This window comes from Theropithecus gelada, chromosome 7b (assembly GCF_003255815.1).
Source record: "Theropithecus gelada isolate Dixy chromosome 7b, Tgel_1.0, whole genome shotgun sequence".
Classification (NCBI taxonomy): Eukaryota; Metazoa; Chordata; class Mammalia; order Primates; family Cercopithecidae; genus Theropithecus; species Theropithecus gelada.
Window position 1 is genome coordinate 95,382,742 of NC_037675.1, and position 21,249 is coordinate 95,403,990.

The following is a 21,249-nucleotide window of genomic DNA, read 5'->3' on the forward strand; positions in this document are numbered from 1 at the left end:
GGTCACCCTTGCCCGCTGAGCGTGCTGTCCTTCACCAGGACTCCCAGCCTGGGCTCCCAGGACCCTGCCTGTGCCCCTTTGTTCTTATGCTGGGCAGCCCAGATTTGTTCCTGGCTGCAGGGAAGGGCCTGCCTCTATGTTCCCCACTGCTTGGGCATGTGCTGAGTGCATGGATGCTTACCTGGGCAGAGTCCCATGCTGCTGACTCTCACAGGCTAGGGTGGCTGGTAGAGCACAAAGCACGTGCAGTTTGGAGTCAGATAGCAGTGGACCAGCATCCAGGCTCGGACTGTGACCAATTAGTTAACCTCTCTGAACCTCAGTCTCTTCATCTATAAAATGGGACGAGCACACTACCTACCATATGGGGCTATGGGGAAAGCTCCATGGACCCAGTCTGTGTTCACACTTAGCAAGTCCTCAACAGATTACTACAGTTCAGCCTCCGTGTCTGGATTACCTCTGGCTTCTCTGTTGCTAGAGAGAGAGGGTTACTTCCCAGGGAGAGAGAAAAGAAATCAAAGGCGTTCTTGGGGAAGATGAGGATATAATATTCTGAAACCAAAAGCAAGTCTGCATGTCTAGGGGTCTTCTGCTACTGGGCCATCATAATGCAGGCCGTATTGTGTTATCTTCTCCCATTAAGATATTTCACAGGCAAAGAGGGCAAAGACCTGGGTTCAAGTCCCAGCTCTGCCACTAATTTGCTGTGTGACCTTGGACAAATCATTTTCCCATCCTGGTCCTTGAGTTCATCACCCATAAAAGGAGGAGGAGGTGATCTAAATGTTGCCTGAGGTTCCTTCTAGCCCTGAAGTGTGATGTGGTGGAAAGAGAAGCGGTTGGGGTGTCAGGAGACCAAGAGTCTAGCTAGTTCTACAACTAATTTGCTATAGGACTGTAGATGAGTCACTTCCTCTCTCTGTGCCTCAGACTCCTCGTTTGTAAAATGAAAATGTTGGACTAGATTATAAATGGCAAATAGGTGGTTCATGGGCCACACCCCCATATTTGTGCTAATGGCAGATGTCACTAGTGGATCCCGACGCTCTTCCCACTGAGCCTGGACACAGCCTCAGGATCTTTCTCAACACAGTACTCTAGAAGGAAACTCACTCCGTCAGTGTGCCCACAAGATGACCCCTAACTCGCCTTCCCTTAGAGCTGACCTCTGACATCCTTCCCGTGTGCCCTTTGGGGACTCTATGACCTAGGGACACTTGGCCACTCACCGTACTTGGCTAAGAACCTTAGGGCCTCCAGCTGCCCACTCTGGGCAGCCACGAACAAGGGGGTGATGCCGTAGGCATTCTTGGATTCCACCTTGGCTCCTCCGTTCACCAGGATCTCCATGACCTCCAGGTCATTGCGAGACACAGACTCATGCAGAGCGGTCCAGCCGCGGTTGCAGCGGTGGTTGGTGTCTGCATTGTGCTGCACCAGAATCTTCACTGCCTCCGCGTTCTTGCGCTCACAGGCTGTGCTCAGGGGGAAGCAGGGATGGTCAGCAGGGCCTGGCAGGAACTGGCCAGCAGAGACTGCTTTCATTCACCTGTCCATTCACTCATCCGCTCATTCAGCTTTCCACTGCATGTGTATTAAGTTCCAATCTGTGCATTGAACCTGGGATAGACGACTAAAAGTAATACTGATACTAATATCAGCAAGAATACTTGTTGATTCATATATATAGTACTGGTTCTATGCCAGGCTCTCTGTTCTAAGCACATTTTACAGGATTAACTAATGTAATCCTTCCGAATTCCCTTAAAGGATGTAGTGATGTTATCCCCTTTCACAGATAAGGAAGGTGAGGCACAGAGAAGGTAAGTGATTTGCCCAAAGTCACACAGATACTAAGTGGCAGAACTGGAATTCAAACCCAGGTAGTCAGGCCGAAGGTCTCTGTCCCCTGGGATGTCCCAGGATGTTCCTATGATTTCCCCTTCCAATGGTACCTGCTTCAGTCTTCCACATTACCAACACTGGGAGACTCTTTCTAGATGAGGAGTGGACAGTGTCATCATCCTACTGAAATTCCCCCTGCTCCAGCAAAGGCTACTAATTTAGTTCAGGGTAAAATGCAGGTTGTGAGTACAGCTCTGCAAGTCTTTCCTGACCCGCTCTAACCTCCTTTATAAGCCTCATCTCTCTCTAGACCCCAAACGTGCCCTTGGCTCTGGCCCTAGAGTTCTCACCAGGAGCTGCAGGTGGTATTGGAGTCACCTGGGCACTTGTCCAAATTAACCAGCCCTGGAAGCTTCTCTGTGTGTCAGTGGGAGGAGGAGTGAGGAATGGGTCAGGGAGACTGGCAACAGCAGGAGGAGGGCTGCCTGTGTACTGTTTCAAACAGGACCATAGCCCAAGCCTTCTACCTCTCTAAGCCTTGATTTTCTCACCTGTAAAATGGAGAGAATAAAACCTTCTCGAGCGGATGCTATGGGAGTGAGACTGTGTGTAAGGCATGAGCATGGTGCTTGACACATAGTAGGTGTGCTTGCTAGACCAGGGCCAAGCTCTGGCTGTGGGCTGCCCAGTTTCCTGGGCGCTCCCTCTGGACAGCTGAGGTTCCAGGTGATAGCCATGGCACCCTGGCAGACACGGATTCCAGGCAATACACTTCCACAGTGGGTCTGCAGTGGATCCAAAGACCTACTACACAGTTCCTGCTTCCCAAGCTGTTCCAAGCACTGGATAGCAGACACACGGGAAATCAAGGATATCTGTAATTTTTCCAAGTACAAAGGCCTGGTCATTTTTGCAAGACCCCAGCTGATTGCTTCAGCATGTAGGCATGGACAGGATGTTTAGAATGAAGTGATTGAGTGCCGTGTGACATCCACCTCCCTGAGTTTAAACCACTGGGGTACCCCTTGCTAGCTGTGTGATCCTGGGCAACCCATTTCATGTCTCGGTGCCTTAGGTCCTCATCTGTGAAAGGGGACACTGGCAGTGCCTACCTCATGTGTAGATGGACATGAGGGTTCCGTAAGAGAACAGTGCCTGGCATATACTAAACACTCGATCAATGCTATTGTGATTATTTAGATTTTGACTCTGGTACTGCTAGGGCAGCCAACAAATGTCCATGGATGATGTACTGAGTAAGCCAGGAGGCCTTGCTTTTCTTAAACAAATGTCCCAGAGGTACATGCTCTCGCACTCCTTCATGCCTTTGCCTGTGCGGTTCTCCCTGCTTGGCCAGCGGGTAATTCCTCCTCTGCGGTTCAGCTCAGGCACCCTTCCTCTGGGTGCCCCTCCCCCATGCTCCCACAATACTCCCTGCCAAGCACTTCACTGCTGTCTGTGTGTGGGTGCCTACAGGGCTGGGAGGGTGCACAGGTTGGACTATAGTTTTTCAGCTCCGAGCCCTCAGTGTCCCTCAGCATCCTGGCCCATGGGAGGCAGTTGGAAAATGTTGGTAAAATGCATGCAGGAATGAATGATTCAGTTACATAAATTGTGAATTTGAGCAGGGCCACATTGGGGGTTATGCACTTATGGGAGCAACATTCCCTGTTGCCCACCCACCTTCTGGATTCTTCCTCAGGAAAGCCCACTCCGGGGTGGGGACCTCACCTTTGTAGAGCGGTGTCTCTCGGGATTTGTTAGAGATGTCCGGCTCTGCTCCTGCCTGGAGAAGTGACAGGAGACAGTCCAGGTGGCCCCTGCACGTTGCCAAGTAAACGGCTGTTTCCTCCTGCAGGGTGCGCTGGTCGATGGTCCCTGGGTACGCTAGGGAGGGCCCACCGGGAAATTCATGTAGGAAGAAGATACTCGATCCCGCAACACAGAGGCTTTCCAGATTGCCTCCCAATTTCAGGAACAATCTATGACATCCTCTGAAATTTACCAACTACAGACTGTATTCATCTGGCCCTTTCACAGGGCCATTTTAGCTTCCTGGTTGTACAAGTCCATGCTCAGATGCCACGTCCTCTGAGAAGCCTTCCCTAATTGAGCCCCTCCCTCTTCTAATACTCCTGTCCTTCCCTCGAACTCACACCAGCCATTGCTGGAAACCCGCTGTTACATGCTGTGGTTTCTTGGAGTGTGGGGGACCGTTTGGGGTCTGTGCTGCTTCAGGGCAGAGGTGACACCTGCCTGCAGGAGTTGTCCTTCTAAGCCTGGCTCAGCACAAAGACAGGGCTCAGAGAGGAGGCATGGCTGGCCCAGGGCCCCACAGCAGGTGGGGGATAGCCTTGGCCGGGTACAGGCACAGCTGCAGTATTTTTCATACCAAATCAGCCCCTGGGACATTCTGGAACAAGTTGGCAGCAGCTCTCCTAAAAGTCAGCCCTCCCTCATTCCTTTTCTAGGAATTAGGCTCTCCTGTCCTCAGAGGCCTGGAGAGGTGGCAGCAGGGGGTGTCTGTCAGGGGGTGGAGACAACTCATCTCCCCTCTCCTAACTCTGTGACTAACTGACAAACGAAGGTGACAGCCTTGCCTGTCCTTCTCACCAAGGTGGTTGTGGGCAAAGAACATGAAGCCCCAGGAGCAGCAGTCCTTCCCCCAGTCCCTTTCCCACCTCTTGCCACATCCAGAGCCCAACCCTCACCTCGCTGCAGGACCTTCAGGCAGCCTAGCTGGCCATAGTACGCGGCCTCGTGCAGCGGTAGCCAGCCCTCCTTGTTGGGCTCTGCGAGATTCTTCCCTTCCTTGATCATGGTCTTCAAGGCCTCTTCATCGCCATTCTTGATGGCCTTTATCAAGGGATCCACAGGCCTGCGAGAGCAAGGAGTGGGTCAGTCCTCAAGGTCAGGCCAAGGCCAGACCAGGGGTCCTCTCTCCCAGGGAGTGCTGGCAGTGGGGTCACTCGGCCCTCATCCCCGCTGGTTCTAGGATGAGCACTCAGCCCCCTGCAGCCCGGTGGCTGCAAGAGGATTGGGGGACCCCTTAATCCCTGTGGCTTTCTATGGCTGCAGTAAATGTCATACCAAGACCATTTTTACCAAGAGGATTCAGGCACACAGTGCCAGCCTCCTAAGGGGTGGCTAATCACCCACCCACCCACATGCCAGGCACTTGTGAGAATTAAATGCTTTCCCTGAGTATAGCGCTCTAACGTTTACCAGGCATGCCCACCTCGAGGGCCCCTCTTAACCCTGAGCCTCTCTCTGGGGTCTTCCAACTCCTCTCCTTGCCCCGTCACTTATTCCCACTCCCAGTACATCCAGCTGCAGAAAAAAAAATTACTGGAAGGATTAATAAATTTGAAGCTTTCACAATTTAAAACTTTTGAATGTCAAAAAGACTTCAGGGCTAAAGTGAAGCCATTCCTTGCTTGGCTTGTTAAAGTCCCTTTGTTCATTCATTGCTTCCTTCCTTCCTTCCTTCATTCATTCACTGAGCTCCCTGCCCCATCCTTGGAGAGTCCATGAGAACCACGATGGCTGTGGCTCTCTGATCCACTTTTGGGGAGGGTTCTGTATCAATAGTCCCATTTCCCAGGTGGAGAAGGTGAGGCTGGAGGCAAGCCTCATTCCCAGGACCCCCACGCCATGTTGGGCTAGGATGGGCTCTGGGGGTCTCTGCCACCAGCCCCTGCACCCTCCCAGCCACTTCCTCCAGCGTGAGCAGCACTTCTTCCTGCTCTCAGGCTCTCTGGTTATTAATAGCATCAGAGCACAGATGCCAGTGAAGCAACAGACCCAGCAAGGACGATGGGAAACTGACCAGATAAGTCCTGAAGTCCCCATCAACACCGTCACTGCCACCTTCACGAGTTCCACTTAGGAGCAGCCAGAGCAGCCCCTGCCAGCATCAGGAAAAGCCCAGTGGGGGTATGTGCCCCCCTTTTCCTGGAGGGTCTCCAATGGGACCCCAGCTGAAGTGGAAGGGAGGAGGGCTGGCTTTTCTCGTGGCCTTGGTGAGCAGGACGCGGTGCAGTGTCATGAGAACACTTTCAGGACCTGCCGCCCAGCTTAGGTCTCTCCAGCTGTGATGCAAGGACCCTGGAGCTCTTAGCCCACACATTCACAGCTTCTCTGTGACCTCAGACACAGTCTCTGCCCTGTGGGTCAGGGAGGGTGCTGGGGGTGTCAGGCCATCAGAAATAAGCTGGATGGGACCGTAGAGGTCATGTTGCCGTGTCCTACAGAGAAGGGAGACTCAGAGGAGCCAGCGACTCTCAGGCAGTCACGTGGGAGGTGGCAGTAGCTGAGACCAGCACTGGCTTTCCCTTTTCCAGATTGTCAACCACTCCACACACCCACCACACCAAGGAAGTGGAGGGCGGCAGGATTTGAAAAAGGCTGGGAAGGAGAAAGAAAATACTGACCAATTGCCTCCTCCCTTCTCTACAACGTAACTGAGTGAGGAAATGCGGTTCCAGTGATGGGCCCCTCTTTTGCTTTTGGCTGCTTCCGGGGTCACTATTCCAGCGGTACAGAGAGGGGAGGGAGGCAGAATTATTTTCTAAGGAACCCATTAGCCCTGCCCCTTGGTGCCAGGCAAACAGAACCCCTGCAGCTTAGATTAGTTCTGGATTTTAGCACCTGGCACTTCACAAACAAGGACAACAAAACAAAACAAAGGCTGTGGGTGTGGGCATTTTGGATGGACCCAGAGTGATGGCATGGAGGAAAGTGAGACTGGGACAAACAGAAGGGTGCAGCCAACTCATCAAGTTCAACTCCAAGCTCTTCTGGGCCTCAGAGGTGCTAAGGCCATCTCCCCAATTTCCCTCGTCCTGGGTCCCCAGTTTCAGAGCCCCATGGGGCTCCTCCAGCACTCAGGTCCCGTGCTGGGGGCATCTGAGGGAGGATCGCCAGCATGCCTGGCTGGCAGTTCCTTGAGGACCAAAGTCTGTGGCCACCAAGCCCAGCTCAGCAGGGGCAGCGGGGCCCCAAGGGAATGCCCCTAGAAGGGGCTTGCACGGCAGGTGCCTCCATAGTGCCCTCTGCCCTCCTGGGGGCTGGGGGCCTGCTTCCCACCCTCCCTGCCATCCCAATTAGGGGAGTGAACTTGGATGGTCCTGGGGCCATACAGGAGTCACTTACGCCAGCTGGGAGGTCTGGAACAAGCTGCTGCTGTATTTCTGCATGACCCCTTGGAACAAGCCCATCGGGGCCCGGGCCGGCGAGCTCTCAGGAGGTGCAGTGGACCTGGAGGGTGCAGAGCAGGAGTGAAAGAGGGAAAAGTACTCTGCATAGGAGAAGCGGGTCATGGCTTCAGGCAGGAATGAGGATGGAGGGAGAGCTGGGGAGAGACTGACTGACAGACAGACACAGGGCTGTGAACCAAAGCAGATGGCTGGGTCCTCTCTGTGTGCTGGACACAGCTGCTGTGTCTCCGGATTATTTTTGGCCCTTGGAGGAAGCCCTGGGAGATTTAAATGACCATATAAGACAACAATGAGGTTAACCTCGCCCCACCCCCTTGTCCCCCTCCCCAGCCAACCACGAGAGAGGCAGATAGGAAGCAAGGTGACATTCTTCACCCAGGAGGATGTGAGCCACGGACAGCAGGTCGGCAGGTCCCCGGATGAAAGGGGCTCAGGCTCACCGCTGGCCAGGCAGATCCCTGCAGGGCTGGATGAGAGATTCATGGGGAAGCAGAGGATAGGGGAGCAAAGCTGAGAAACCAAGCTGTGCCTGTGGCCCCCACGCCCACCTGCCGGCCCCTCATTAGGGGATCTTGTCCCAGGGGTGGGAGCAGACACTATAGTAACCTCTGTAGTGTTACTATAGGATGCACGAGGAAGGGTGTCAGAACCAGGGCTGCAGCCAGGCAGACACAGGTTCACATCCAGGCTCTGGCACTCCTTGGCCGTGTGACATGGGACAGGTTGACCTTCTCTGTGCCTTAGTCCCCCCATCTGCAAGGTAGCATGAAAAGAGCCTGTGCTCAATGGCCAGTGAGGCCTGAGTAAGCGAATTGTGTGAGGAGCTTAGTGGAGTGTAAGGCACAGAGGGCGTTCCACACGTGCTAACTATTCATTTTATCATGCTTTTGCCTCTATGGCCTCAGTTTTCCCACCCCACCAGGCTCTTGTGAGAGTGGAAGAGCCGGAAGGAGGTGGGATGGCCACTCCACAAATCTGAGTTGGCCTGAGGTTGTCGTGAAAACAGGGTATGTGGCCCCTACTGACCCCACCCCAGTAGGTCAGGCCTGGCGCTCTCGACACCCTAGTGGCCCTGGCCTTTCACCACACTCTTCTGGGGGGACTGGGGGGGACTCCGCTACTAGTGACTCACAGCCTGCAGGGCATGGGGTAATTATGACCCTGAGAAGCACCCACACTCTTTCTGGTCGGGCCAGAGCCTACAGATTCTGTGGGTGCCCCGGCAAGGCCAGGGTCTGGTGGAGAGGAGCAAGGGTAGTGGGAGGAGGGGAACCCGCTCACTCCTCTGCTTCACCCTCTCAGGGCTGGCTGCAGGCCTGGCTGCCTTCCTCATCCTCGCCGCCGTCACTCTCTCCCGCCTTCCTTCTCCCATCCCCTGCTCCTGGCCTTCTACTGACCCACATTGGGGCACATGCCCTCATTTATCCGCATCCATCGACCGTAGATGGGGGTGCCTTTTACAGATGAAGACATGGAGGCTGTGAGAGGGGACGTAACTGCGCAGGGTCACCTGCAGTGGGGCAGCAAGTGGAGCAGAGGTTCAGACTGCCACTGTCTGCCCAGCTCCTGATGACACCCTGTCCTCTGAAGGCCTGGCCTCTTCCTGCCTTTTCATCCTTTCTCTAGCTCTCCGACCTCCACACTGACTGGCCCTGCGACTTTGAACAAGCCCCATCCCCTCTCTGTGCCTCAGTTTCCTTATTTGCAAAATGGAGAAGTGGGACCAGGACCAGACTGGGGATGTCCTCACTGCTTCTGTAGCTGTGGAGAGACTCAGTGTCCAACAGATCCCAGAGCCAGGGCCCCTCCTTAGCCCTAACAGCTGCTGGGTTCAGTGTCCTCTGCATTAGTGCCTGGTCCTGAGAAGGAGAGAGAGCCAGGCAGGTGGAGGCAGCCTGGGGCCAGGCTTACCTCGGTTGTCTCCAGCCCTGTTGTCTTGATGAGGCCCTGGGCTTCCACCTCCCAGGATCCTTGGGTCGCGGCCACCCTCATGCTTAGTGCATGCGCGGCCTCTGATTACCTGCCATTGTTAGAATGTTTTTAGCAGGATAATAAAGCACTGGGGAAAAGCCCACTGCACCGTCCTAAATGAGGACCTGTCTCTGCATAGTAATAGCAGCAGCAGTGGTGGCCGGGATGTTGAGGCTGATGGACGTGGAGGGAGACGGTGATGATGACAATTTCTGACAACTGTGCAGGGCAAATGTTCACAAAGGCATGCTGAGCCTCTCCTCATTTCCATCCTCCTGCCACCATTGATGGAAGCAGTGGATGTGCTGTTCCCATTTTGCAGATGAGGAAACAGACAAACTGAGTTGCCTTCAACAAAGATTTCCCAGCTCTGGCTCGGTCCCAGAGCCCAGCTCTGTGTAGCGATGCAGCTCCTTAAGATGTATCTTTCTGTGGATCCTGAGGATGTTTGGAAGCCAGCAGGGAGGGAGACAAGGCCACACACAGCCATAGAGTCACGGAGGACAGGGTGAGATCAAGGCAGAAGGGCTCATTCTGGGAGCACTGAGATTGGGGTGCGTCCACTGGCTTTGGAGCTGGCGACTGGGCAAGGCGACTGCTCAGAGTTACTGAGCCGTGAGTCTCAGGGCTGGTTGGGGAGCCAGGGCCCCTGGCTGGGTTTCGTGCGCTTGCCAATCAAGGCTGGAGGCCCCATTTCGCCTCAGGCCCCAAGCAGGGGAATTACCAACAGAGCAAAACTCCTGGGCTGAGTCATCAGAGGCAAGAGGAGCCTGGCCTCGGCAGGATGTGGGTACAGGTCATGCCCTGGAAGAGCCCCAGGTAGGGCCTCTGTCCTTTGCGTGTCACTGGGCAGGTTCTGGGGAGAGTGTGTCACCATCACCTGACCCTGGAGTCCAGCTTATCATGAATTCAGGCACAGTCAGGCTCAGTGAGAGCAGAGAATGGACTGGGAGGACAGTGCTCCTAGTCGCTCGGTGAGTCAACGGATGGCTGCTCTGTCTGAGTTAGTAAGAAGCCCAGGTCAGCCCCAGGGAGGCAGCGATTGGGCTGGGCCTGGCTGAATGCAGGGGCAAGTCAGCACCTTAATAGAGGAGGAAGCTAACAAAATCGAGATTCCACCCCACGCCCGCCACTGTGCCATGAGAGTCCACCCCATGCCTGCCACTGTGCCAGGCCCTCTGTTCTCTCACCAGAGCCTCACGGCAACCCACATCAAGCCCAGATGTCAAGAGTAGTAGCACACAGGCACTTGATACATTTAAGTAAATAAAACAAAACAAACAAAAGTCTTTGAAGGATTAAAACCCCATATTGTATTGTGTGTTTGTGGACCAAGATCTCATACTCCTGGAGAGCCAGTCCCCTGCCCTCTTAGGTAGAGAGAAGAGCTCATAGCCTGTAACTAACCCCCACCCTGGTTCCTGCACGGTCTCTGGAATCGGCCTCCCACCCATGAGGTTTCTGTTTCTCCCTCACCCACCAGCCAGTCCATGCTTTCTGGGCTGACCAGAGAAGAATCACATGTGGAGGAGAACATGAATTCCAAGCTGCTGTGACTCTGCCTTCCTATCCATAGCTGCAATTCATTGAGCACTTGTTATAACAGGCACATTGCGCCAAGCATCTCATTTAATTCCCCAGTCACTTGGTGAAGGAGATGTAATTGGCTTCCTTTGCAAATGAGGGAACTGAGGCTCAAAGAGGCCTGCTTCCTCTAGTCTGCTTGACGAACTCCTATTCATCCTGCAAAGCCTACTTCCTTGACTAAGTGAATTGACCTTTTGTAGTGTCCCTTTGTAACTCAGCAAGCTGTGCTCTCCCTGCTGTGTCATCAGGTAGTTCTGGGCCTTCACCCTCAGTAGACTGTGATCTTAGGAAGAGCAGGGCCCAGCCCTGATTCACAACTTGGCATATCATAAGTGCACAGTAAGTGTGGGTGGCTTGATTTGAATTGTTTGAAGCTGTGCACACATCAGCCTCAGCCAGTTCCTGCTTCATGTTTTCCTCATTTGTCTTCTCAGAAATGTATCTTAAATAAAATGCGGAAGTTTAAAGATTATGAAGACCCAGCTTCCTGGACTCATTCTGACTGGTCCATTCATGGGAACCTTGGGCTCTGCACTTCATGGGTTCGAGGACCGCACTTCTCCGTGGAACAGGAAGCTAGGTCTGTCTCTTTGGGCTCCCTCAGGGGACCAAAGCTTGGCAAATGATCCTCATTTGATTCTCATCACATTCTGTCCCTTACATTGAGGTGGGACAGCAGCAAATTGGGAAATGGTTTTCAACAGATTTCTGTTTTCTTCGGGGTACTGATCTGACTTTCATTTCTAAGATCCCAAAGACTCAGTGGACTCCATTTTGGTCACAATATAATAATGACCAATTACATTGCCAGAGCATTTTATTGGTTTCAAAGGTATTTATTTGTTTAAAAACGTTTATTAGGTAGCTACAATGATCCAGGCTCTAAGCTGGGCTCTGGAGATTAAAAAACAAACAAATAAATAAACAATATCAGCTCAGCTCTCTGTCCCCAAGGAGGTCACAGTCTAGTTGGGAACACTCTCAGGAGGGCGTCCCAGGAAGACCCGAGAAGCTTGTCTGTGAAGCAGAGGCCGTCATGAGGTTGGTGCTGGAGCACTCCGACAGGGCCAGGGAGGTCCACACCAGCTGCAAGATGTGGGAAGCTCCAACACCCGCCTCATCATATTTGCTTTTCGCAGGAATACTGCAAGGGGAGCACAGCACATTTTCGCTGTTGCTATTGTAGAGATGAGGCCATTGGGGCTCAGATAGGGCTAGCAACTCACCTAAGGTTGCACAGCCAGTGATAGAGGAAGAATTTGAATCTCTAGACCTACTTCTCTTCCCACTCTGCTGCCTTTTCATCTATTCCTTTACTCACCCATTCACTCGTTCACAGATAGCCATGTGGTGCCTGCCACAGGTCAGACACAGCACTTCACTGGAAGCATAGGTTAATGGCAGAAGCAGACAAATAAATAAGAATTGTAAGTCAAGGTCAAGGCCACAAGGAAACAACCGTGAGAGCAAGTAAGAGGTGAAAAACCAGTTGGCCTGGGACAGTGGTCAGGGCAGGACTGGCTGAGGTGATGCTTAATCTCAGACCCAAAGATGAGAAGAAGCTGCCATGTGGATTGCCTGGGGACAAGGATGACATCCTGTTGCTAAACTTGCTGTGGATTTATTTGGACAGATAAAAGTGAACAAGGACTGTCTCGGGTCCTGCACCCACTGTATTGCGTGTCTGGGTGTGACAGCACACGTGCGTGTGTGCTGTGTGAATTTGGGGACCCTGGGCCTCTGTGAGTAGGAGACGGACGTAATGAGGTCAAAACCTCACCTCAAGATGGGGTAGGGGAAGGAAACAGAGGCCTTCACAGCATCAGCAGAGCCTGGCGAAGTGTCTGAACTTCAGAGCGGGACAGATTTTGGTTCCATGCCTGGCCCTGCTGTGGGCATGTTTTGTCGTCTGTAAAATGAACACAGAAGCATCCACTTTGGGTGGCTTTTGTAAACATTAACTGAATGAATGTGTGGCAGGCACATGGGAGGTGCTCAATGTGCATTTGGGGGGAGGAGAATTGCATTAAACATTCTATCTAAGGGCTTTTTCTTCCCAGCAGGACCCAAGCCCAGCCTCCTTCCAGAAGCGAAGGTGCAGAACCGAACCTAGGAGGTTTCAGGTCACTCCTAGAGTAAGAAAATGCAGGTTGACCCTCCTCTGCTATATTGCTTGTGGGGCTGGACCTCAGATGAGGGCTGCTTGACCTGGGAGAAATGGTCTCAGTTCTCCAGGAGAGCTTTTTCCGCAGGAAGTTAAATAAATGTTCATGGCCCAGTGTGGGCCTCCATTTCCTTACCCACCGGATGAAGGCAGAGTCAGGGTCTGGAGGCCGAGGGCCCACTTTGTTCTAATGTTTCCAAGCATCCCTGGGACTCCTGAGGGGGCTCCTATGCTGGGGAGAAGGCTGCAGACACCTGGGGGGACGTGCTGGCTTCATGCAGCAGGCTGTCTTCAGAGGGAGGATGCCCTATCTTTATCTGACCCCCTCCTGAGAAAGAGGAACTTGTGGTCTGTCTTTGGCTGAACCAGCCAGAACAGGAACCAGGGCCACTTTGAGCACCAGCCGAGATGAACCCAGTCCTTGGCTTCAGGTTTCTGTTTTTCAGATTGGGTTTCAGAATGGAACGCCCTCGGGGGAGCTTAGTAACCTGGAGTCTTCGTACTCATTCCAGCTGCCCGCCTTCCCTTTTAAAAGGTGCTCCTCAGCTCTGGGCCTCTGCCCAGCCAGCCTGACAGAGATGGTCCAGCCTTGGTAAGGGCAAAGTCACTTAGGGGACAGGGCTGAGATGCACCATCACCCACCTTCATCCCCTGTCAACTGTGACTGCGCATCGGAAAAAGTCTGTTTATTGTTGTTGTTATTTGAGAAGGAAGCTGAGGTTTTGAGAGGTTAAGTGACTTGCCTGAGGTCACGCAGGGAGCTAGCTGGCTGCTGTACACAATGAGATTTGTGGCCCATCAACACAATTGTCACAGCAATTCCCATGCCCTGCCATTCATGCCCAAACACATTTGACCTTGGCTAGGGGTGGTGGGGAGCAAAAGCAATTTTATGGCTTATATAGGTCTTTTCCAAATGCATTTTAAGGTCAGTTACCACTCTGCTTCATCATCTCTCTAGCTCCCACCTCCTACAAAGAAGGTGTCTTCTAGATCTGCACCGTCTAATAAGGTAGTCACTGGCCATATGTGGCTGGGGAGGGCTTGAAATGTGGTGGGTCTGAATCAAGATGCGCTGTGAGTGTAAAATACACACTGGATTTCAAAGACTTGTTGGACAAAAAGAAATGGTAACAATCTCATTCATAATTTTATATTGATGGAAATACAAATATATTGGTGGAAATGGTGATATTTCAGATGTGAAATACCAATGAAAATTAATTTCACCTGTTTCTCTTTACTTTTTAACTGTGACTATTGGAACCTTTAAAATGGCATCCGTGCATTGCAGTTGTGGCTGGTGTCATATTTGGATGGCGCTGCTTTAGAAAGTCCTGTGACTGAGAGGATGAGGTGGTGCTGAGAAGGGGGAGCCAGAAGAAGGAGACAGGATGGCCCTGTGGGCAGACATCCCTTGCTCACCAGACATGTTTTTCAAGGGAGGCTGCGTTGCAAGATAGGGAGCCAGGCAGCTCCGATCTCTGCAGCATTATCTACTGGCTGTGTGATCTTGGGCCTGTTTTTCAGCCCTGAGCTTCAGTTTCCTCTTCTAAACGGGTCTATAACCCAGAGCCCGCTGAGAGGGTCCTTAAGTGGATGAAAGGAGGCAGAGTGTGTATAGCACCCACTGCAGTACCTGGCACAGCCACAGCTCAGTAAGTTCAGATAACAAATGTAAATCAGAAAGGTGCAAAAGGCAACCTAGAGACCAGGATACCTTGGTTTTGGATGAACAGCATTCGGGATCTGCAGTCAGTGGATGTCCTGGATGGCCCCACTCCCCTCATCAGCCTCGCCTTGCTCACCTGGTCCACGGGTAGAAATGGGCAGGTTGGCGGTTGGCACATGCAGACACGGTGGCCTCAGCAGCGGTTGGACCCCTTGTCTTGTCCGCTAGGCTCTGCTCGATGGCCATCTGCACCAGTTCCTCCTCGCTCAGGCTGCTGTACAGGCTGTACTCCTCCTGCCCAATGGTACACTGGCTGCCCCGAGTGCTGATCTGCGTGGCCATCCTCCTCCACCTCTCACCCTGGCCTCCAGAACAGACACCCAGTGGGGAGGAGGGAACAGCAAATCAGACAACCCTGTGAGGAAACCAAAACCATCCTGGTCATGAACAGTTTTGCAGGATAGCTGTGTTTACCCACAGGGAAGGGTGTGCATTTCACTGACAATAACACATTCATTTTAAAATTCATTCATTTGGGGCTGGGCGCGGTGGCTCAAGCCTGTAATCCCAGCACTTTGGGAGGCCGAGACAGGCAGATCACGAGGTCAGGAGATCGAGACCATCCTGGCGAACACGGTGAAACCCCATCTCTACTAAAAAATACAAAAAAACTAGCCGGGCGAGGTGGCGGGCGCCTGTAGTCCCAGCTACTCGGGAGGCTGAGGCAGGAGAATGGTATAAACCCGGGAGGCGGAGCTTGCAGTGAGCTGAGATCCGGCCACTGCACTCCAGCCTGGGGACAGAGCAAGACTCCGTCTCAAAAAAAAAAAAAAAAAAAAGCATTCATTTGGTCACATGACCCACCCAACCACTTATCCATCTATATATCCATCCATCCACTCATCTCTTCATTTACCCACCAGCCCATCTCACCATCCATCCATTTATTCATCCTCCCACACATCCATCTACCCACCGACCTATATATTATCTACCTTCCCATCCATCCACCCCTCTATCCATATATTCAACTATCCAACCACCCATTCAACTGCCCTCCATCTATCCTCCTATCCGTCCATCTCTCTACTCATCTGACCATTTATCTGTCATTCTCTCATCATCACTACTCATCATTCATCCATCCATTCATCTTTCTATCCATCCAACCATCCATCCAACTGTCCTCCCATCCCTCCATTATCCTGTTTATCCACCCAGCCATCCATTTATTCATGCATCATCACATCCACCCACCATACATTCATCTAGCCAATCATCCACTCATCCATTGTTTATTTTTCCATTCCAGATAACCTATTTATCCATGTATTTATGTATACATTAACTAAAAGGTCACTCGTCGAGCACCCACTCTGTGTCAGGCACTCTTCTAAGCACTGAGGATACAATGATGATTCCAACAGACAAAAATCCTTGCCCTCATGGAGCTTACACAGGATTGCATACCAGTTACCAAGAGCATAGATCCTGGCATTTCTCCATTTCTTTTCACTGTGGCCAGCCTGAGAATACCAGAGATGAATCAGACACAGACCCATTACTTGAAATCACACGATCTAGTTAAAATCAGTCATTAAAATAATGTTCCATGTTAATTCCAGTGACTCTTTTCTTAAAAATGCCTCAAAGAGTAATGGACTCCAGTCGGGTGCCAACTGCTCTAAGAAAATGAAGTGGAATCAACTAAGCTTGATTTTTGTTCTGGCTGGCTGACTCACACTGTGTGGGTCAACGGTTCTTGGTCCTGGCTGAACGTTGAATCACATGGCCCTCTACAAAATACCCTGAATACCAGTGCATTACTTTGATTTGTTCAGCAAATATTCACTCCCTTTCCCTAAAGGCAGATCTTTCCCCACCCTTCCCTATTGATATGGACCTCAAGTCTGCATGATTTGCCCTGGCCTATGAGTGCTGATGGACACACGTCAAGGAGACACATGACAAGTGTGTGCACTGGGGTTTGCTCTTGCTCCTCTGCCATCACAAAGAGAAGAGCTTCCCACTGGAGCTTGCTGCCCTTCAGCCTCGGCCCCAGAGAGAACCCACCTGGGCACCTGAGCCCAACGTCCTCAGAGGTGCCTTCTCCTTCTTCAAGGCCCAGGGAAAGCGCCCTCTTCTGGGAAGCCTACCCAGATCCTTCTGGGAAGAGGAACCTCTCCTGAGCTGTGGTCAGTAGTTCATGGGTGGACTTGACCCTGCATCCTCTTTCCAAGGCCAGCACCTTATGTGAGGAGGTCAAAGTTCACTGCATGGCTGGCCAAACAGCTCCCTTTTCATAGGGTGTGGCAGATCCTGCAGATGGTCCTCCCCAGCGGCCATTTCCCCCATCTTCCCTGATAGCAGAACCTGACTTTGTCTAGGCAACAGGGTGCCCTGTCCCATGGATGAGTTATGACTGCTTCAAGCCAGGTGGGACAATCTCTCCACCTCAGCCAGTGATTAGTCCAGGGGTGGGAATATAGCCTAGTTTTATCCGAAGAGTTATAACAGAAAGTCTGCTGGGGTGCTGCTACAGAAGACTTTCCTTTCTAATAAAAGAGAGAGTAGTGAACAAAATGACTCCTTGCCCCAACCTCTGCTTTGTGCTTGGAGGACTTGATGCCTGGAGTGGCAGCAGCCATCTCGTGACCATGAGGGGGACAGTGAATGACAGGTTGATACAATGAGTTTGGCATAATGAGTAATAGTTTTTCTGGATCCCTCATTACGTTGCAAAACTGCTGAACCAATGCGGGTTCTGCCCACCCTAGCCTCCTTGTTAGGTACTGAAGATCCTTGTGGTTTAGCCAATGTTAGTTGGGTTTTCTCTTATAGACAGTTAAAATCGTCTTAACAGATGGCTCTCAGGCCTGGCTGAGAGTCTTGAAAACATATCAAGGCCCTGGTTCAGCCCTGTATCAATGAACTCAAAGCCTCAGGGCTGGGACCTAGGCACTACAATGCTAGAGGCTTCTCTGGTGATATTAGTGTGTGGCCAGGGTTGAGAACCACACTGCTCAATGAGATTAATATGTCAGGTGGCCACTCTGTGGTCCACACTAAGGGAGGGAAAGGGTCATGACCTCATAATCATTTTATGCCTGATACTTGGAGTACTGTTATTTACAGCAGCAGCAGTTTTACTTATTGTCAAAGGATCCCAGGACAGGGAACTGAGGGACTTGGGTTTCTGTCCCAAGTCAGCCGTGAGCACCTCTCTTCCTCTCTTGCGCCCTCATTTTTTCCATCTGTTAAATGGCAGGGTAGAGTAGAGCCTGTCCTCTGGCACTCTGGTACTGGCAGGAGGTACCTGTGCAGCTGGGTGGAGCCCCATCTCCAGCTGACCCAGGTCTGTCTTCCCACCCCTTCGCTGCATCTGTGTGGCTGGGGTCCCTGCCCGGTCTGAGTTGGCCTAGGTCTGCCTTCAGAGGGGTGGGGAATGGGCTTTGCCCACTGAGGTATGACACACTCCTCTTCTCTAGAGCTGGTTTGGCTTGACATACCCCACCGCCTGGTGCAAGGGAGGGGCTCAGTGCACATGGTGCTAAACTAGCAGGAAGTGCTGGTGCCCAGGACCTGGCCTGGCATCCTGGTGCCACCATCTAAAGGTGTCTGCTCAAAGCCAGGGCACAAGGGGGAAGAGCACTGCACTAAGAGTCATAGGCTGAGCTATAATTGCCATGCTAATGCCAAAGTGCTTTGTGACCTTGGCTAAGTCCCTGTCCCACTCTGGGCCTCAGTTTTCTCATTGCAAAAGGAGGATTTGGCGCTGGAAGGTTTCCGCAGATTTTTCGGTTCTGAAGAGTCGGCAACTCAGTGAGATGTTTGGTTTGGCTCTGTGCTATTAAACCTTAAACTCTCTGTCCCTGGGGATCCCCTATGGCCATGTCGATGAAAACACCTTAGCATTGGCCAAGGGGGAACAGAAAACCAGGGAGAGTGGAGGGATCTCGAGTCTGGAGGTCAGGATCCCTAAGTCTACTTTCAGTTCTGCAACTTACTAGCTGTATGACCTGAGGCAAGTCACTTCCCCTTTTCTGGGCCTCAGTTCCTTTATCAATAAAAATGGGAACGAGACAAGCTTCTTCGCTATGCTATAGAAGCATATGTGAGCTAAGATGTGTAGGCGGCTTGTAAGGGGTAACATGATTTTTTATGAGGACCCCTCATCATCTCCAGGCAGCTGCTGGCCCTGCAGCCTGGTGTGGGCCAGAGACTCATAGACAGCACACAGCTGCAGTGGCCCTTCCCTGACCACATCAGGGAAGGCCCTGCCCTGACCACGTGGCTTCCTGGAGGCGAAGGCAGCCAGGTAATGGTCACCCAGAATCACCAATCTCGCAGCTCATTCCAGACTCACCAGGCCCTTCCCAAGCCTCTCCCATGGGTTGACACCACTCAGAGACTTTACATTGGCCAATTATCCATGTCATTACCCTCACACAGTCCTGGAAAGTAGGAAGCTTTTTCACTGAACTAATTCCTCTACAGCCCCTCTCCTTCCAAAAGGACCTTGATGGTCCTACATTATTTGTCCCATTTTACAGATGAGGCAGGTAAAGTTTAGAGGGGGAGGTGAGGGGTTTATAGGAGGACAGACAGTTAGAAAGCTGGGATTCAAAGCCTGATCTTCCAACCTCAAATCCAATGCTCCTTCTGGCAATTCTAGGAACACTGACCCAAGCAACTGTTACACACATGGGTTTGGAGTAGACCCTCCCTCATCCAGCTGCAGCCAGCTATCCTCCCAGCTGCCCAGCACCCCCTGGCCTATATCTGTGCCCTGGGCACCACACCAGCCTCTTTGCCTGCTGCATGGAAGGTACATGCAGAAGGAGGAGAAGGGCTTAACCTTGACAGGACCTTGAGAAGGTCTACTGCTTGGACTACCTGCTATGGGCCTGTCTCCCTAGAAACTCCAGAAACTTCTGAGGAGCAGGACTATGTCCTACTTGTAACCCCAGGACCTAACTCAAGGCTGGGAACACAATAGATATTTAATAAATGCTAGATGGACAGGTGAATGAATGACAGGACCACAACAGTGCTCAAACCCTTGGAAGCACAGCTGTTATGGAGTTTACTTGAGAGAGAGGGCCTCTGCCTTTGAGGAGGCAAATTTCCCACCCCACTGTGGACCCACATATATCTCTTGCTTTTCCCACGGAGGTCCCCAGCCTTCAAGGGTTCTTGGGTAAGTTACCCATCTTTAGTTGCCTCATGCATAAAGTGGAGATATTAGCAAGTGTTATTATGGGGTTGGTGGTAGAGTCAAAAGGGCTCACATGTGTACAGGCTCAGCTGTGTGTCTGGCTGTAAGTGTGCAATGGGTCTGGCTGTTAGTAAGTGTGCAATGCACAGGCTGCTTCAGGACAGGAAACTCCCCGTCCCTGAAGTGATGCAATCGTAGGCTGGTGACAACTGTCAGGGATGCTATGGCGGCATCTGCTGGGGGACAGGTGGTGCTGCTTAGCCCTAGCGTGAAGGAGAGGTTATGAAGCAGTGGGTGGAGCCAGCTTGACTCAGTTCACAACCCAGCTTTGCTGGTTGTTAGCCGGGAGAGCCCCCGGAATAGTAGTTTCTCCATCTGTAAAATGGACATAGTCAGAGCACCTATTTCTTGGGAGAGGGCAATGATTTGGGTGATGCCTTGCCTCTCTTTGGACCTCAGTTTCCCCTTGTCATGAAGATGCTGCCCAGCTTGATTTCTGAGGCCTCTGCCTGGGGGTTGGGCGGCCTTCTGGGCCTAAGTCTTGGAGGGAGGCCAGCAGCCTCAAGGGACACTCTGGGAGGCCGACTGGAATCAAAAATAGCCCTTTCCCAAGGAAAGCAGGAGTCTAATAGGCCTTGCCCAGCCAAGCCAGGGGCCTGCAGAGGGAGGGGCTAGTCCAAGGCCAGTGCGGAGCAGGGGAGGCCTGGCCCCCCAGGGCCTTCAAGAGTGCCTCTTCTGCCCTCTTTGCAGCACCTCAAACATTGGATCTTGAGGAGCCCCACCTTTCCCCAGGTGACAACTGTAAAGTGGCTGTGACAGGGTTACTTAGGTTAATCCATGTAAATTACTTGGGTAAATCCACTCAGAGCAGTGCCTGCTTCATTCAGAGCCGGTGCTCTTCTAAGTTGGGCCTTAGTCTCCACATCTGTGAAATGGGAAAAGAGGCACGGACGCTGGCAGAGCTATAGTGAGGATCAAAATCACATTTGAAAAGTGGTCCTTTTCTTCCTAGTACCTTCCCCTCTTCACCAACCCAGGTTTGCAGGCAGCCAGGGTCTGCCCAGGAACTGGCAGTGGATGGGGTGGGTCTATGCGGTTGTTTGAGGGGCTGGGGTGGAAGGTGGTCACTCTCCAGATGTCTTAGCAGAAAACTGGGGCTAGAGGAGGCACAGCTGGGAGGGCAGGGCCAAGAAGGAGGCTGGCAGCCATCCTCCACCACACCAAGCTCCACCAGAGGCTTGAGTCATGCCAGGGGCATGGGTCAGGCGTGTGAGGCTGCACAAGCCACTTGGCATCCTTGGCTGTGTTTGTGGATGGAACTACTCATCAGCCTACCCTGCCCTGAAGGTGCCCTTCCAGAAACACCTCCAGCATCTCCTCTACCAGGAAGCCTCCCTGATGGCTGAGAGTCCTCTGCTGCCTCCAAGGGCCCCCTTCACATTCTACTGCTTGGACTGCCTGCTATGGGCCTGTCTCTCTAGAAAGTCCAGAAACTTCTGAGGAGCAGGACTATGTTGCACTCATGTTGTAACCCCAGGAACTAACCCAAAGCCAGGTACACAATAGGTAT

At 52.2% G+C, this 21,249-nt stretch overlaps 1 protein-coding gene across 2 annotated transcripts in view; it reads right to left on the reverse strand.

Annotated features, from left to right (window-relative positions):
* Positions 1-21,249, reverse strand: part of ASB2 (ankyrin repeat and SOCS box containing 2) — a 43,128-nt gene that overhangs the window by 15,566 nt on the left and 6,313 nt on the right. The window contains exons 2-6 of one of the 2 annotated variants that reach the window (XM_025391655.1): positions 14,598-14,876; positions 7,003-7,107; positions 4,560-4,726; positions 3,580-3,735; positions 1,233-1,478 (exon numbers count right to left, since the gene is read on the reverse strand). In XM_025391655.1, the coding sequence (XP_025247440.1) occupies positions 1,233-1,478; positions 3,580-3,735; positions 4,560-4,726; positions 7,003-7,107; positions 14,598-14,803 (880 nt within the window). In that variant the 5' untranslated portion in view covers positions 14,804-14,876. Of the gene's footprint in view, positions 1-1,232; positions 1,479-3,579; positions 3,736-4,559; positions 4,727-7,002; positions 7,670-14,597; positions 14,877-21,249 lie in introns of those variants that run through there. The other variant, XM_025391656.1, reaches the window with a different exon arrangement.